This window comes from Centroberyx affinis, unplaced genomic scaffold, assembly GCF_046629955.1.
Source record: "Centroberyx affinis isolate AG114_WGS23_722 - 3 ecotype Tasmania unplaced genomic scaffold, CSIRO-AGI_Caff_v1 ptg000272l_1, whole genome shotgun sequence".
In the NCBI taxonomy this organism is placed as follows: domain Eukaryota; kingdom Metazoa; phylum Chordata; class Actinopteri; order Beryciformes; family Berycidae; genus Centroberyx; species Centroberyx affinis.
This window is the reverse complement of record NW_027278952.1, coordinates 132,451-148,434: the sequence shown is the minus strand read 5'-3', so window position 1 is coordinate 148,434 and position 15,984 is coordinate 132,451. Positions and strand designations below refer to the sequence as shown.

Sequence of the window (15,984 nt, the reverse complement as noted above, 5' to 3'; positions counted from 1 at the left end):
TTAAAGTCACAACAGCTGAATCTCCTTCCAGGAGTGTGTAAACTGTCACTCCACTGTAAGAGGCAGCTGCTGTATATCTGTCATGTGGAGTGATACTCGCATGGAGTGGAAGTGAACAAGGAGGAGGAGTGAACTGCTTTAGAAACCATGAATGGAACAGCATCACACCCGCTCCACTTCTGTTAGGAGGACACTGTTGTTCTTGTAGTGGTGTTGGTCTTCTCAAATTTACAGGCACTCTTTGGTATGAACTCCACTCCCTGGGAAAAATAAAATGGACCAACACCAAAAGGGGGTGTTAACACATCCAGGTATTGCAGGGGATTCCCTCAAGTGCAGAGTTAGAAGGGAACATAAAACACTCAATAATGAGATTCAGCAAATCAAATGGCATTTTGGGAGCGTCTTGCTTCCTTAAATTAGTTCTTCACAGCTAACATCTAAAGGAAGAGATAATTGGTTTATAACATGTTGTAAAACACCTGTAAGTATGGTGAGAAACAGTTGACAAAATATGCAGTAATACAGTGACATCAAATAAAGATAATAGTTTATGTACTGAACACTTATGAATATGGAAGTTCCTTTCTCTTCTATAGTTCAGTGACAGTTTTCTCCTCCCTATATCTCTCCCTACTCTCATAACACTGTATTTTCTCTGAGTTATAGTTCTGACAGTGAAGCTGCAGTCATCATGTAACTTCATTTATTAGTCATGGCAGATAGAAATAAGATTAGCGTTTTTCTAGCATAGAGAGAAACACATACAATACAATTTAGTATTCACATCATGACAAGGTATTAGAAGACAATATGAGGTCCGCTACTACATCTCATCCACAACGGCAATAACTAACAGAGTGGAGATAAAGGATACAGTTGTCAATTACCTCTGTCTCAAAAGTCAATAACAAACAATAACATTGTGAAGTTTAAGTGTAAAAATGTAAGTCTATTTTGTGAAAGATCAAATAATTGAGCTTTTTTTTTTCCAGTGAAACATGTCAACATGCTGATCTGATAATTCCACTTGATGGCACTGTTGGTATTAAAATGAATATCTGAAGTGTCTAAATAATCTGTCAGGAGATGTCAGGTGTTTGTACAGTGACTCTGGGTTTCCTGTCACTGTGGGCTTCACAGCACAGTAGAACAGAGCAGAGTCTGTCACTGCAGCAGAGGAGATCTCCAGATCCACACCACGCTTTCCTTCAGCCAGTTTAGTAGAGAACCTGGTGTCTGATTCAAGAGACTCTGCTGCTCTTGTGCTGCCAAACCCTGAGATGTACAGGAGGAATTCTGGTTGTTTTCCTGGATATTGTCGATACCAGAACAAATTATCACCAGCTGCTACAGAGTAATTGTATGACAGAGTAACAGTGCTGCCTTCTAAACTGTACTCTTCAGTCTTGACTGGAGTGAGTTCTTCACAGCTGACACCTACATGGAAATAATTTCATACAGAAGTTAGTGAGTAAATTAGGTTTTCCTGACACATTTATAACTTGTTATGCGGTTCAGTAACTTAAGAGAAACTGAAATAACATTCCCAGGTTTTAATGCAATCGTCCATTGGATTGAGCTTTAAGAGACTCATTCACTGTATACATGTAACTTGCCAATAAATATGCTGAGGAATAGTATTGAGCACACTGACACTGACAGCAGCATCTTAGACGAAAAACACACAAGAAATGCTAAAACTGAAGTCTGCTGTATTTTTGATCCTGACAGCCTCAGCTCTCCCTGCTGTACAGGATGTACCTCCTCTTATTATATGCAGTGACATCACTGATCTCAGCAGGGTGGGGTTATGGGTCATCATCAGGTTTTTCTACACTGAATTTCCTTCCATCCACACTGCCTGGATGCAAATCATTGCATGCTGAAGTAAAAGTGCAAGCATGCCTAGTTGACTTTCCTGGATAAATGAAGATTGAAAAAAAATAGCTTCATTAAGTTTTCAACAAAATATTCACCAGTAGTAAAAGTTAAGAAATGTCAAGTTGAGCATCACTGAGGCATCTTGTCTCCTTTCATCAGGGACAAAAGACAGTTAAAGTACTTTAGTGACCCCAAGTGGCAGCAGCAGTTAACTGAATTTAACTTGGGTAAACAGGGAGAATCTACTGCATATAATTTAGAGAGGATGGGACACAGTTGTTATTTTTTAAATTTTTTTTAAATTATTATGCACCAGTGATAAACTGAAAAAGGAGTTAAGATCATTGTTTTAGACCTAATACAGAAAAATGTCCAAAATGGTTTGTCTGTTGAGCACCAATGTCTCTGAGTCCCTTTCTCTTATGGTTTCCATTGTCAATGTACAGATGTGTTATCTTCTGCTCCTGGCTGTCAGGTTTTTGTACAGTGACTCTGGGTTTCCTGTCACTGTGGGCCTCACAGCACAGTAGTACAGAGCAGAGTCTGTCACTGCAGCAGAGGAGATCTCCAGATCCATTTGGATGTTATCCTTATTCACTTTAATAGACAGTCTAGAGGTTAGATCTGCTCTGTTCAATACTGAACCTGTTGCAGAGTGATAGATGAGGAACTGTGGTGGTTTTCCTGGGTCTTGGCGATACCAGTAGAATTCATCACCAGTTGAAGGTTTGTCGTTTTTGTATGACAGAGTAACAGCGCTGCCTTCTAAGCTGTACTCTTCATTCTTGACTGGACTGAGGTCCGCACAGGATACACCTACATAAAAATAATTTAACACAAATATTTCTGAATGAATTAAGATTTCCATGACACATATATAGTTTGTTCTGTGTGGCAAAAAAATCTCAATGCAAAATGGTCATCCAAAAAACAATGTCATAATCTATTGGACTGAAGTCTAAAAGAATCAGTCACAGTAACTTACTGGTAAATATGCTGAGGAAGAGCAGTGAGTACGCTGACAGCAGCATCTTGGAAGAAAAACACACCAATAATCCTAAAACTGAACTATGCGAGGCCTGCTGTATTTCTGATCAGCCGTACAGGAAATCCATCCTCTTTTCTTAAAGTCACAACAGCTGAATCTCCTTCCAGGAGTGTGTAAACTGTCACTCCACTGTAAGAGGCAGCTGCTGTATATCTGTCATGTGGAGTGATACTCGCATGGAGCGGAAGTGAACAAGGAGGAGGAGTGGAACTGCTTTAGAAACCATGAATGGAACTGCATCACACCCGCTCCACTTCTGTTAGGAGGACACTGTTGTTCTTGTAGTGGTGTTGGTCCTCTCACATTTACAGGCACTCTTTGGCATGAACTCCACACCCTGGAAAAAAATTAAATGGGGATGTTTCTCTGTATTCTCTGTATTTTCTCTGAGTTATAGTTCTGACAGTGAAGCTGCAGTCATCATGTAACTTCATTTATTAGTCATGGCAGATAGAAATAACATTAGTGTTTTTCTAGCATAGAGAGAAACACATACAATACAATTTAGTATTCACATTGTTACAAGGTATTAGAAGACAATATGAGGTCCGCTACTACATCTCATCCACAACGGCAATAACTAACAGAGTGGAGATAAAGGATCCTGTTGTCAATTACATCTATATCAGAAGTAAATTTTAATAGATAACATCGTGAATTTTAAGTGTAAAAATGAAAGTCTAGATTGGACTCACGATCATGTATTTAAACAATTCGCCAGATTACATTTGACATAGTGGGTTAAAAAGAGATGTCTCTCATGTAAAATTGATTTTGTATACTAAGTGATTTATAACAGGGTTTACTTTTAACAATACACAACAGCAACAGTACAGTGATAACAGGTTGGATGAAATTCGAGCAAACTGGTAAATGAAGAGCCACTAATTCCCTTGCCTTTCTGTATGTTCCACACTCTATTAACTTCTTGTGTTTACTGGTGGTCCGTCCCCTTAACATGGTATTGGTGCTGTCACGGTGTGTTTAAAGTTCTCCAAAGGTTTTTGTACAGTGACTCTGGGTTTCCTGTCACTGTGGGCTCCACAGCACAGTAGTACAGAGCAAAGTCTGTCACTGCAGCAGAGGAGATCTCCAGATGAAACTCTTTCCTTTTTCTGTCATGTTTAAAAGACAACCTGGTTGTTTTCTTTGAATGTTCCATGATGAGAAGCTGTGGAGATGAGCTGGAGTACTGTCGATACCAGAAAAGGTTGTTTGCAGAGACAGAGTAGTTGCAGGAGAGAGTAACACTGTCTCCTTCTAAAACCAGCATTACATCCTTAAATGGTTTAATTAAATCCTCAGAGGATCCTGGAAAGAAAAAGGACATAAAAGTCAGTTAAATTTGCTTTTTAATAATAACAATATCAGAATTTACTTTTTTTATTTAGCTGAAGCTTTTAACCAGATTGTTAAATTGTTAAATTATCAAATCTCTAGTTACAGAACACTTACCAGTATGAAATGTAAATATAATCATCCAGGTTAAATGGAGTAACATTGTCGCTGAAGTGTACTGAGTAATGATGCAAAAGAACACAGTAGCTGCTCTGTTCCAAAATAAAGCTCCTCCTTTTACAAAATTAGTGGAGATAAAGGACTCCCTTGTCAATTGCCTCTACCAGCGACACTGTGAAATGGGATTATGTGTGTTTTATGAAAGTGTAAAAAACTAAATAATTTAGTTAGTGTAACATGTAACTCCACTTGATGACAGTATTTTTAAATAGAAGGAGGAATGTCTAAATAATCTGTCAGGAGATGTCAGGTTTTTGTAGAGTGAATCTGGGTTTCCTGTCACTGGGGACCTCAAACCACAGAAGTACAAAGCAGAGTCTCTCACTGCAGCAGAGGAGATCTCCAGATACATACGGGTCTTCTGCTCATTCATTTTAGCAGACAGTCGAGGATGAGTGAATTCAGTCGGTGGCTTATAGCCTGAGTCAGTGGTCAGGAGCTGGAAATCTGGTCTGGAATTAGGCCTTTCTTTGTACCAAAGGAAAGTATTAGCACCTGAGCTAATAACTTTGAAGGTACAAGACAGTGACAGTTTCTCCCTCAAAAATATGCTCTTCAGTCCTGGTTGATGTGATCTCCTGCTGGACACTGTCACCTAGAATCATAAGGAATATTATTTGTGTAATATACAATTGTTAAATGGTAAAAAATAATATAATCCCTAATGCCAAAGAATAATATACTAAAATGTATTTAAAAAAAACACTTTTCAAAACAGAGGTTACAACATCCAATAAAGATAATATGCATAAAAAACAGCAGTAGTGAGGGGGGAAAAAAGCAGTATGATAAAATAAAATAATTAAGTTCAATGTAAAACCTGCAAGTAAAACTATATACAATAAATAATGACAAGAACACACTGCATCTTACAAGCAAAAAATTAAAAGAATGATATACTAATATTAGGCTCATCTGTGATTTGAAGCAGTGTGTTCAGTGTCATAGTGTAGTAAACATGAACAAAGTGTATTTTACTAGTAAAAGTGAAAACATAAGATAGATAATGCTAGTCCTATTTACTGATAAGCTTTGAATTAGTGTGTAGATTATAAAAAAACATGGTTTGTTTTACCAAGTAAGTAAGTAGGACTCTTGTTGAAGACATGTCACCTTGAAGCCCCACCTCTAGATAGAAATATTTTTTAATCTTTATTTAAACAGAGTCTCTACTCTTCTTCTGCACCTCCTATCTTCACAGGGACAAACATTTACACCTGGAAGGACAGAGATGTGCAGAGGTCGAAATACTGCTGATGTATTTCACTCACATAGAAGTACTACAGCTATTACGTTTGTATCAAATCTGAGTAGTTGTTTAGGTTAAAGTGAGAAATGATCTCATAAAAACACTGATGTACTCATCAAGATTCTGTTTTTAGTCCAAAATATTCCCCCTAAAAATTAATGGATTATCTGTTTTAGTGTGAGATTATCTGTTGTAGTGTGTGGAGAGTGGAAATCCTTGGCAGATGTCTCTCAGATGTATAGGTTAGAGGTGTCATACAGCTAGCTGTGTGATGCTGTCTTATTTATGTAATCATACTTCTACTAACCTATGGACAATTTAAAATCATACCTCTACTAACCAATTTAAAACCATGATCACAAACCTCCCTGCCTCAATGTGTAACTGTTTTAATTGATTTTCTTTATTCCCATCTATGTCTTGTCCTATTTATTTAAAACTTTGAACTTGTTTGTAACTCAACATCATTGTAAATGAGGGCAACCTCAATGGTTATTCGAGTTTAAATAAAGGTTTGAAATTAAATTAAATACCTCATGTACATAGTAAACATCCCACAACACCTCACACTCTGCCGAGTTTAAGTGTTACATGCTACAACAAACACGCTTCCTCATTCTTTCTTTGAATTTTTTTTCTACTGCTTTTGTCATTAGTGCAAAGAAACTAGACTGCAGTATAATATACCATTGGCATTGAATTGTGTTTGCCTCCCTCTAGTGGAGGTTGTGCACTATTGTGCTGTTCTAGTATTCTGGATGTCTGCACTAAAGGTTTTTGTACTGAGTTTTGGTGTTTCCTGTCACTGTGGGCTGCAGAGCACAGTAGTACACAGCAGAGTCAGACGGCTGCAGCTTCTGGATCGTCAGAGGAACTGATCTTAAGGTGGGATCCAGCATGACCTGAAATCTCTGCTTTAACCCATCCACTCTGTTCTCATAGCCAAGCGTATAGCGGCTAAGGATGAATTTGGGAATGTCGTTTACATCCTGCTTGTACCAGTAGAGATATGCGTTTGTTTGACTGGTGTTATATTCACAGCCAAGTGTTACTGCCTCTCCTTCAGTAGCAGTCACATCTCCTTTTGGTTGTAGCACGTTGTCTTTTTGTGCTCTGCATTCTGTAGAACAACAGCAAACAGTATCAATGTAATGTTAACAAATCCATATGCAAAATGTTGGATTAATATCAAGGGAACAGAGTTCGATCATACCAAAGCACATAGCAACCAGCAACACTGAAATGAGCAGAGACATCATAGCTGCACTCTTCAGTAACTATGAGATACAGCAACTAGAGAGCAGGCTCTGAGTCCCACTGTTTTGTCTTCATCTTAAAAACTAAGTTGGTAGATTTGAAGGAGGAGCTTGTTCAGAGTGACAGGGCTCATTCACAACCCTGTGTTATTACTCCAATTACCGATTGTATACAATACACACTTTTGTACCACTTTCCCTTCATGTGTGAAAGTCTTTTCAATTATTTGTTGGTTGTTTATTTTTCTTGACTGGCATGAACTTATAAATGAACTGCAAAGTGTCAGTAAAGGATTGGGTTGGAGGGTGAAACCCACTGCCTAGGATGGTATCTGCTTTCCACGAAGTGATGAAGTGCAGAAGAAACCAGCATGAAGCAATGTTCAGGTTTCAAAGCGCTTTGATTTACTGTAGATTTTCTTAAGTGAACAGGTAACAGTTCCTATACAGATGACTCTCATCTGTATAGGTTAGAGGTGTCATACAGCTTGCTGTGTAATACTCTCTTATTTATGTAATCATACTTCATTGTTAACACTCTGCAATTTAATTGATATGCAATAACAAACACTCTATCTCTTTCTGCCCTTGAACTTTATTTACTTGTATTTATTATTTAATTGTATTTACCTCCATCTAGTGGACATTGTGGAGTATTGCATTGTCTTTGCATACAGGATTTATGCACAAAAGGTTTTTGTATTGAGTTTTGGTGTTTCATGTCACTGTGGGCTGCACAGCACAGTAGTACAGAGCAGAGTCTGTCACTGCAGCAGAGGAGATCTCCAGATCCACACCACGCTTTCCTTCAGCCAGTTTAGTAGAGAATCTTGCATCTGATTTGAGAGTCTCTGCTGACGTTTTATAACCTGTGATGGACAGGAGGAATTCTGGTGGTTTTCCTGGATATTGGCGATACCAGAAGAAATAATCACCACCGTCAGCAGTTTTGGAGTAATTGTATGACAGAGTAACAGTGCTGCCTTCTAAGCTGTACTCTTCATTCTTGACTGGACTGAGGTCCGCACAGGATACACCTACATAAAAATAATTTGACACAAATATTTTTTAATAAATTAAGATTTCCGTGACATATATACAGTTTGTTCTGTGTGGCAAAAAAATCTCAATGCAAAATGGTCATACATTTCCCGAAAAACAATGTCATAATCTATTGGAGTGAAATCTAAAAGAATCAGTCACAGTAACTTACTGGTAAATATGCTGAGGAAGAGCAGTGAGTACGCTGACAGCAGCATCTTGGAAGAAAAACACACCAATAATCCTAAAACTGAACTATGCGAGGTCTGCTGTATTTCTGATCAGCCGTACAGGAAGTCCATCCTCTTTTCTTAAAGTCACAACAGCTGAATCTCCTTCCAGGAGTGTGTAAACTGTCACTCCACTGTAAGAGGCAGCTGCTGTATATCTGTCATGTGGAGTGATACTCGCATGGAGCGGAAGTGAACAAGGAGGAGGAGTGAACTGCTTTAGAAACCATGAATGGAACAGCATCACACCCGCTCCACTTCTGTTAGGATGGACACTGTTGTTGTTGTAGTGGTGTTGGTCTTCTCCAATTTACAGGCACTCTTTGGTATGAACTCCACTCCCTGGAAAAAATAAAATGGGGGTGTTAACTCATAAGGTAATGCAGGGGATTCCCTCAATTGCAGAGCTAGACGGGAACATAAAACACTCAATAATGAGATTCAGCAAATCAAATGGCATTTTGAGAGCATCTTGCTTCCTTCATTTCATTTCAAACCTTTATTTAAACCCGAATAACCATTGAGGTTGCCCTCATTTAGAATGATGTTGAGTTACAAACAAGTTCAAAGTTTTAAATAAATAGGACAAGACATAGATGAGAATAAAGAAAATCAGTTAAAACAGTTACACATTGAGGCAGGGAGGTTTGTGATCATGGTTTTAAATTGTCCATAGGTTAGTAGAGTATTGATTTTTAGTGTGTGTTGAAGATCATTCCAAGAATTAGGAGCACTAAAATAAAAGGCTGATTGTCCAAATTTAGACCGTGCTTGGGGGTCCTTAAGCATAAGAAAGTCATTTGAGCGAGTTTGATAGGGTCCAAGGTTCCAGTCCAGCATCACTGAAATGTAGGGTGGTAGCTTTCCAACGAGGGCTTTATATATAAACAAATACCAATGTTTATTACGCCCTTTCTGTAAATTACATCCCCATAATCCAACACTGATAGGAAAACTGCCTCAACAATCCTCTTTCTGCTAATCATAGGGAAGCTGGCTTCTTTTACAGAAACAGAACCAATGTTTTGACGCAGTTTGCGAACAAGATTGTCTATATGGTATTTAAAAGTAAATTTCTCATCAAGCCAGATGCCAAGATAAGTATATTCAGTAACTTTCTCAATGTTAGATCCATTTGCAGTGGATATATGCATACAATTGTGATCAATAGTTCTGGCTCTAGTAAACAGCATGAATTTTGTTTTATATGCATTAAGTACCAGTGTAAGATTGATAAGAGCATCTTGTAGAGCATTAAAGGAAAGTTGCAAGTTCTCAATGGCTAGTTGTACAGAATCAGCAATACAATATACAATGGTGTCATCAGCATAAAGATGGACTTGACAGCCACTCAATGAAGAGACAATATCATTTATATAAATGGTGAAGAGGACAGGACCCAAAATTGAACCTGGCGGAACACCTTTTGTTACCGGCAAGAACTCAGACTGGACACTTCCCGACTTTACACACTGAAGTCTCTCAAACAAATAACTCTGAAACCAATCACAAGCCTTTCCATCAAAGCCAATACTGCATAACCTTTGTAAGAGCAAAGGATGATCAACTGTATCAAATGCTTTTGACAGATCTATAAATAGGGCAGCACAATGTTTCTTATTGTCTAGAGCGGAAACTATATTATTTGTAACTAATGTAATAGCTGAGATAGTGCTGTGGTTAGCTCTAAATCCAGATTGGTGCGTACTTAATACAGAGTGACTTGAAAGAAATGCCTTGAGTTGGTTATTTACCAAAGATTCCAGGATTTTTGCTAGACAAGATAATTTGGAGATTGGTCTGTAATTATCTAGATCATTTCTATCATCTCCTTTATGTAATGGAGTTACATGGGCTGATTTCCAAACACTAGGAAATATTCCTGTTGTGATAGAAAGATTAAATATATGTGTTAATTGCTCTGTAATAAGTGGAGCGGACACTCTTAGAAAAAAAGGATCCAATTTATCCTCTCCTGTTGAACCCCTGGTATCAATGGCTTGTAATGCTTCAAATACATCACTAGGAGAGAACGGCTGAAAGTTAAACTGAGAGACATGGTTCATGGTACATACACAATCGTTATTAATATTAATGAGAGGGAGCCCTGTGTAATCATTTGCTGATGCTGGGCATATATTTGAAAAGTGCCTATTGAGAGCTTGGCAAACCTCTTCCTGTTCCGAAATCAGTCACCACATTTAATATGTGCAGGTAGGGAAATAGTGGTTTCATTTCTGTTTGAGTGTACTGCTCTCCAAAATTTTGCAGGGTTTGAATAGGAGCTAGTAATTAAGTCTAAGTAATAATTAGATTTGGCATTTCTCACAGATGATGTGCATTTATTTATAAGCTGTCTAAATGATGACCAATGGGATGGATCCCCAGAGTGTCTGGCAAGTGACCAGGCTCTGTTCCTTTCCTTAAATAAAGCTGATGATTCGGGTGAAAACCAAGGGGTTAATCTGTCTTTTATTCTAAACTTTTTGAATGGTGCATGTTTGTTAATGACTGAAAGAAGGGTTTTTGTGAAAAAATCCAGTGCCATTTCAATATCTGGGATTTCAGATGTATAATGTATGTCGCTATGGAAAACATCAGTAAAAAAGGCTTGGTCACTAAAATGTCTTAGAATTCTCTTTGTAACTGTGTGAGATTTTGTTTTCTTTAGCCGAGTATTTCTAATACATGCTATAGGGAAATGATCACTAATTCCTAGCTCAAAGACAAATCATTGTGTGCTGAAGTAGACTGAGAAGTTTTCAACATAAGATTCACCAGTAGTAAAAGTTAAATGTTAAGTTGAGCACCACTGAGGTATTTTGTCTCCTTTCATCAGTGACAACAGACAGTTAAAGGTGCAGTAGGACACTTTGTACTTTGGCAACCCCAAGTGGCAGCAGGAGTTAACTGATTGAATCTAATTTGGAAAAAGAGGGAGAATGCTGCATCTAATTCAGAGAGGATGGGTGTTGAAGAAATGTTCTGGAGTCAGTGGTTCATCTTACTTGAATGTATATTTATTGAAAGGAGATTCTTGCAAGAGGAAGAGATGCACACAGCAGGAGGCTACATACACTTCTTCAAAGCGAAAGAGATTGAACCAGTCCTTCATGTATCTTCCAAGGATGTACAGAATGTGCTGACATTAAAACAGGTCACCAAAGTAGAGTATAAGCAAGACATGTTATGTCTTAAGTTAGAGCTTCCATTGACATCTTGGAGACATCCAGGAGCCACTCTGACAACAAGACCTCTGGCATAGTAAGTTATGGCACAAGGGTTACAGTAAGGTGACCATCTTGAGTTTTCTTCCACAGTTCCCCCCTTGTTGATTATGAAATCAACAACACAAAATCAACTACATCATTGTTTTTAATAATTATAATAATTATTATGCATGCAGTAATGAACTGAAAAAGGAGTTGAGATCACTGCTTTAGAACTAATATAGAAAAATGTCCAAAATGGTTGGGTTTATCTGTTTATCTGCACCAATGTCTCTGTGAGTCTCTTTCTCTTATGGTTTCCATTGCCAATGTACAGATGTGTTATCTTGTACTGCTGGCTGTCAGGTTTTTGAACAGTGACTCTGGGTTTCCTGTCACTGTGGGCCTCACAGCACAGTAATACAGAGCAGAGTCTGTCACTGCAGCAGAGGGGATCTTCAGATCCATTTGGGTTTTATCCTCAGTCACATTAACAGTCAGTCCAGACTTTGGATCTGCTCTGTTCGATAGTGAACCTGTTGCTGAGTGAGAGATGAGGAACTGTGGTGGTTTTCCTGGGTCTTGGCGATACCAGAGGAACGTTTCACCAGCTGAAGGTTTTTTGTTTTTGTATGACAAAGTAACAGTGCTGCCTTCTAAGCTGTACTCTTCATTCTTGACTGGACTGAGGTCTGCACAGGTTACACCTACATAAAAATAATTTAACACAAATATTTTTGAATAAATTAACATTTCCTGTGACATGTAATTTGTTCTGTGTGGCAAAAAAATCTCAATGCAAAATGGTCATCCAAAAAACAATGTCATAATCTATTGGACTGAAATCTAAAGAATCAGTCACAGTAACTTACTGGTAAATATGCTGAGGAAGAGCAGTGAGTACGCTGACAGCAGCATCTTGGAAGAAAAACACACCAATAATCCTAAAACTGAACTTTGTGAGGTCTGCTGTATTTCTGATCAGCCGTACAGGAAGTCCATCCTCTTTTCTTAAAGTCACAACAGCTGAATCTCCTTCCAGGAGTGTGTAAACTGTCACTCCACTGTAAGAGGCAGCTGCTGTATATCTGTCATGTGGAGTGATACTCGCATGGAGCGGAAGTGAACAAGGAGGAGGAGTGAACTGCTTTAGAAACCATGAATGGAACAGCATCACACCCGCTCCACTTCTGTTAGGAGGACACTGTTGTGGTGTTGGTCTTCTCAAATTTACAGGCACTCTTTGGTATGAACTCCACTCCCTAAAAAAAATAAAATGCGGATGTTTCTCTGTATTCTCTGTATTTTCTCTGAGTTATAGTTCTGACAGTGAAGCTGCAGTCATCATGTCACTACATTTATTAGTCATGGCAGATAGAAATAAGATTTGTCTATTTCTAGCATAAAGAGAAACACATACAATACAATTTAGTATTCACATTGTTACAAGGTATTAGAAGACAATATGAGGTCCGCTACTACATCTCATCCACAACGGCAATAACTAACAGAGTGGAGATAAAGGATCTTGTTTTCAATTACATCTATATCAAAAGTCAATTTTAATCGATTTAATTGATTTTTTATCTCATCTATGTCTTGTCCTATTTATTTAAAACTTTTAACTTGTTTGTAACTCGACATCATTTTAAATGAGGGCAACCTCAATGGTTATTCGAGTTTAAATAATGGTTTTAAATGAAATGAAATACCTCATGTACATCGTTAACATCCCACAACACCTCACACTCTGCCGAGTTTAAGTGTTACATGCTACAACAAACACGCTTCCTCCTTCTTTCTTTGAACTTTTTTCTACTGCTTTTGTCATTAGTGCAAAGAAACTAGACTGTAGTATAATATACCATTGGAATTGAATTGTGTTTGCCTCCCTCTAGTGGAGGTTGTGCACTATTGTGTTGTTCTAGTATTCTGGATGTCTGCACTAAAGGTTTTTGTACTGAGTTTTGGTGTTTCCTGTCACTGTGGGCTGCAGAGCACAGTAGTACACAGCAGAGTCAGACGGCTGCAGCTTCTGGATTGTCAGAGGAACTGATCTTAAGGTGGTATCCAGCATGACCTGAAATCTCTGCTTTAACCCATCCACTCTGTTCTCATAGCCAAGCGTATAGCGGCTAAGGATGAATTTGGGAATGTCGTTTACATCCTGCTTGTACCAGTAGAGATATGCAGTTCTTTGACTGGTGTTATATTCACAGCCAAGTGTTACTGCCTCTCCTTCAGTAGCAGTCACATCTCCTTTTGGTTGTAGCACGTTGTCTTTTTGTGCTCTGCATTCTGTAGAACAACAGCAAACAGTATCAATGTAATGTTAACGAATCCATATGCAAAATGTTGGATTAATATCAAGGGAACAGAGTTCAATCATACCAAAGCACATAGCAAACAGCAACACTGAAATGAGCAGAGACATCATAGCTGCACTCTTCAGTAACTATGAGATACAGCAACTAGAGAGCAGGCTCTGAGTCCCACTGTTTTGTCTTCATCTTAAAAACTAAGTTGGTAGATTTGAAGGAGGAGCTTGTTCAGAGTGACAGGGCTCATTCACAACCCTGTGTTATTACTCCAATTACCGATTGTATACAATACACACTTTTGTACCACTTTCCCTTCATGTGTGAACGTCTTTTCAATTATTTGTTGGTTGTTTATTTTTCTTGACTGGCATGAACTTATAAATGAACTGCAAAGTGTCAGTAAAGGACTGTCCCAGGGTTTTTGAATTGGTTCCATCTTATTTACTATATTACTAACTGGAAAATGTGTCAAATGCTTTCTGTATCTTTAGATTTTGCTATTACTATGCATTACATATTCCCTTGACTATCAGTCAGCAATGCATAATTATCAATAAAACTGTCAAGCCTATCAATGATGAGCTTTTCCAACACCTTGGAGAACTGGGAAAGAACTGGAAAAGTAATGACACTGGCCAATATTTAGTAAAATTATGTCTATCCCCAGTTTTAAATAATGGGATGACTAATATTCATATGTATGTTTGTTGGGTTGGAGGGTGAAACCCACTGCCTAGGATGGCATCTGCTTTCCACGAAGTGATGAAGTGCAGAAGAAACCAGCATGAATGTTCAGGTTTCAAAGCGTTTTGATTTACTGTAGATTTTCTTAAGTGAACAGGTAACAGTTCCTATACAGATGACTCTCATGTGTATAGGTTAGAGGTGTCATACAGCTTGCTGTGTAATACTCTCTTATTTATGTAATCATACTTCATTGTTAACATCACAGAAAACCTCACACTCTGCAATTTAATTGATATGCAATAACAAACACTCTATCTCTTTCTGCCCTTGAACTTTATTTACTGATTGTTAAATTGTTTTTGTCATTGACGCTAAGAAATGACACTACATTCTAACATACCACTTTAATTTAATTGTATTTCCCTCTATCTAGTGGACATTGTGGAGTATTGCCTTGTCTTTGCATAGAGGATTTATGCACAAAAGGTTTTTGTATTGAGCTTTGGTGTTTCCTGTCACTGTGGGCCTCACAGCACAGTAGTACAGAGCAGAGTCTGTCACTGCAGCAGAGGAGATCTCCAGATCCACACCACGCTTTCCTTCAGCCAGTTTAGTAGAGAACCTTGTGTCTGATTCAAGAGTCTCTGTTGACTTTGTATATCCTGAGATGTACAGGAGGAATTCTGGTTGTTTTCCTGGATATTGTCGATACCAGAAGAAATGATCACCAGTTGTTACAGAGTAATTGTATGACAGAGTAACAGTGCTGCCTTCTAAACTGGACTCTTCAGTCTTGACTGGAGTGAGTTCTTCACAGCTGACACCTACAAAAAAATAATTTCATACAGAAGTTAGTGAATAATTAAGGTTTTCCCGAGACTTTTAGAGCTTGTTCTGGGCTTCAATAGAAACTGTTATAATATTCCCAGATATTAATGTAATTGTCCATTGGACTGAACTGTAGAATAACAATTCACTAAATAACTTACCGATGAATATACTGAGGAACAGTATTGAGCACACTGACACTGACAGCACCATTTTAGAAGAAAAACACACAAATAATCCTAAAACTGAAGTCTGCTGTATTTCTGATCCTGACAGCCTCACCTCTCCCTGCTGTACAGGAAGTACCTCCTCTTATCATATGCCTTGACATCACTGATCTCAGCAGGGTGGGGTTATGGGTCATCATCAGGTTGTCCTACACTGAATTTCCTTCCATCCACACTGCCTGAATGCAAATCATTGTGTGCTGAAGTAGACTGAGAAGTTTTCAACAAGATATTCACCAGTAGTAAAAGTTAAGAAATGTTAAGTTGAGCACCACTGAGGTATTTTGTCTCATTTCATCAGGGACAACAGACAGTTAAAGGTGCCGTAGGACACTTTGTACTTTGGCGACCCCAAGTGGCAGCTGGAGTTAACTGACTGAAACTAATTTGGGAAAACAGGGAGAATCTGCTGCATCTAATTTAGAGAGGATGGGTGTTGAAGAAATGTCTGGAGTCAGAGGTTCCTCTTACTTGAATGTATATTAA

General features: G+C 38.3%; 1 gene segment (V, D, J or C); it reads right to left on the bottom strand.

Annotated features, from left to right (window-relative positions):
- Positions 1–182: 182 nt before the first annotated feature.
- On the bottom strand, positions 183–2,915 carry LOC139638011 (T cell receptor alpha variable 26-1-like). The segment is given in 4 exon segments: positions 183–260; positions 1,130–1,278; positions 2,530–2,700; positions 2,870–2,915. Coding segments are annotated over 4 exon segments (444 nt in total).
- Between the last annotated feature and the right edge of the window lie 13,069 nt (positions 2,916–15,984).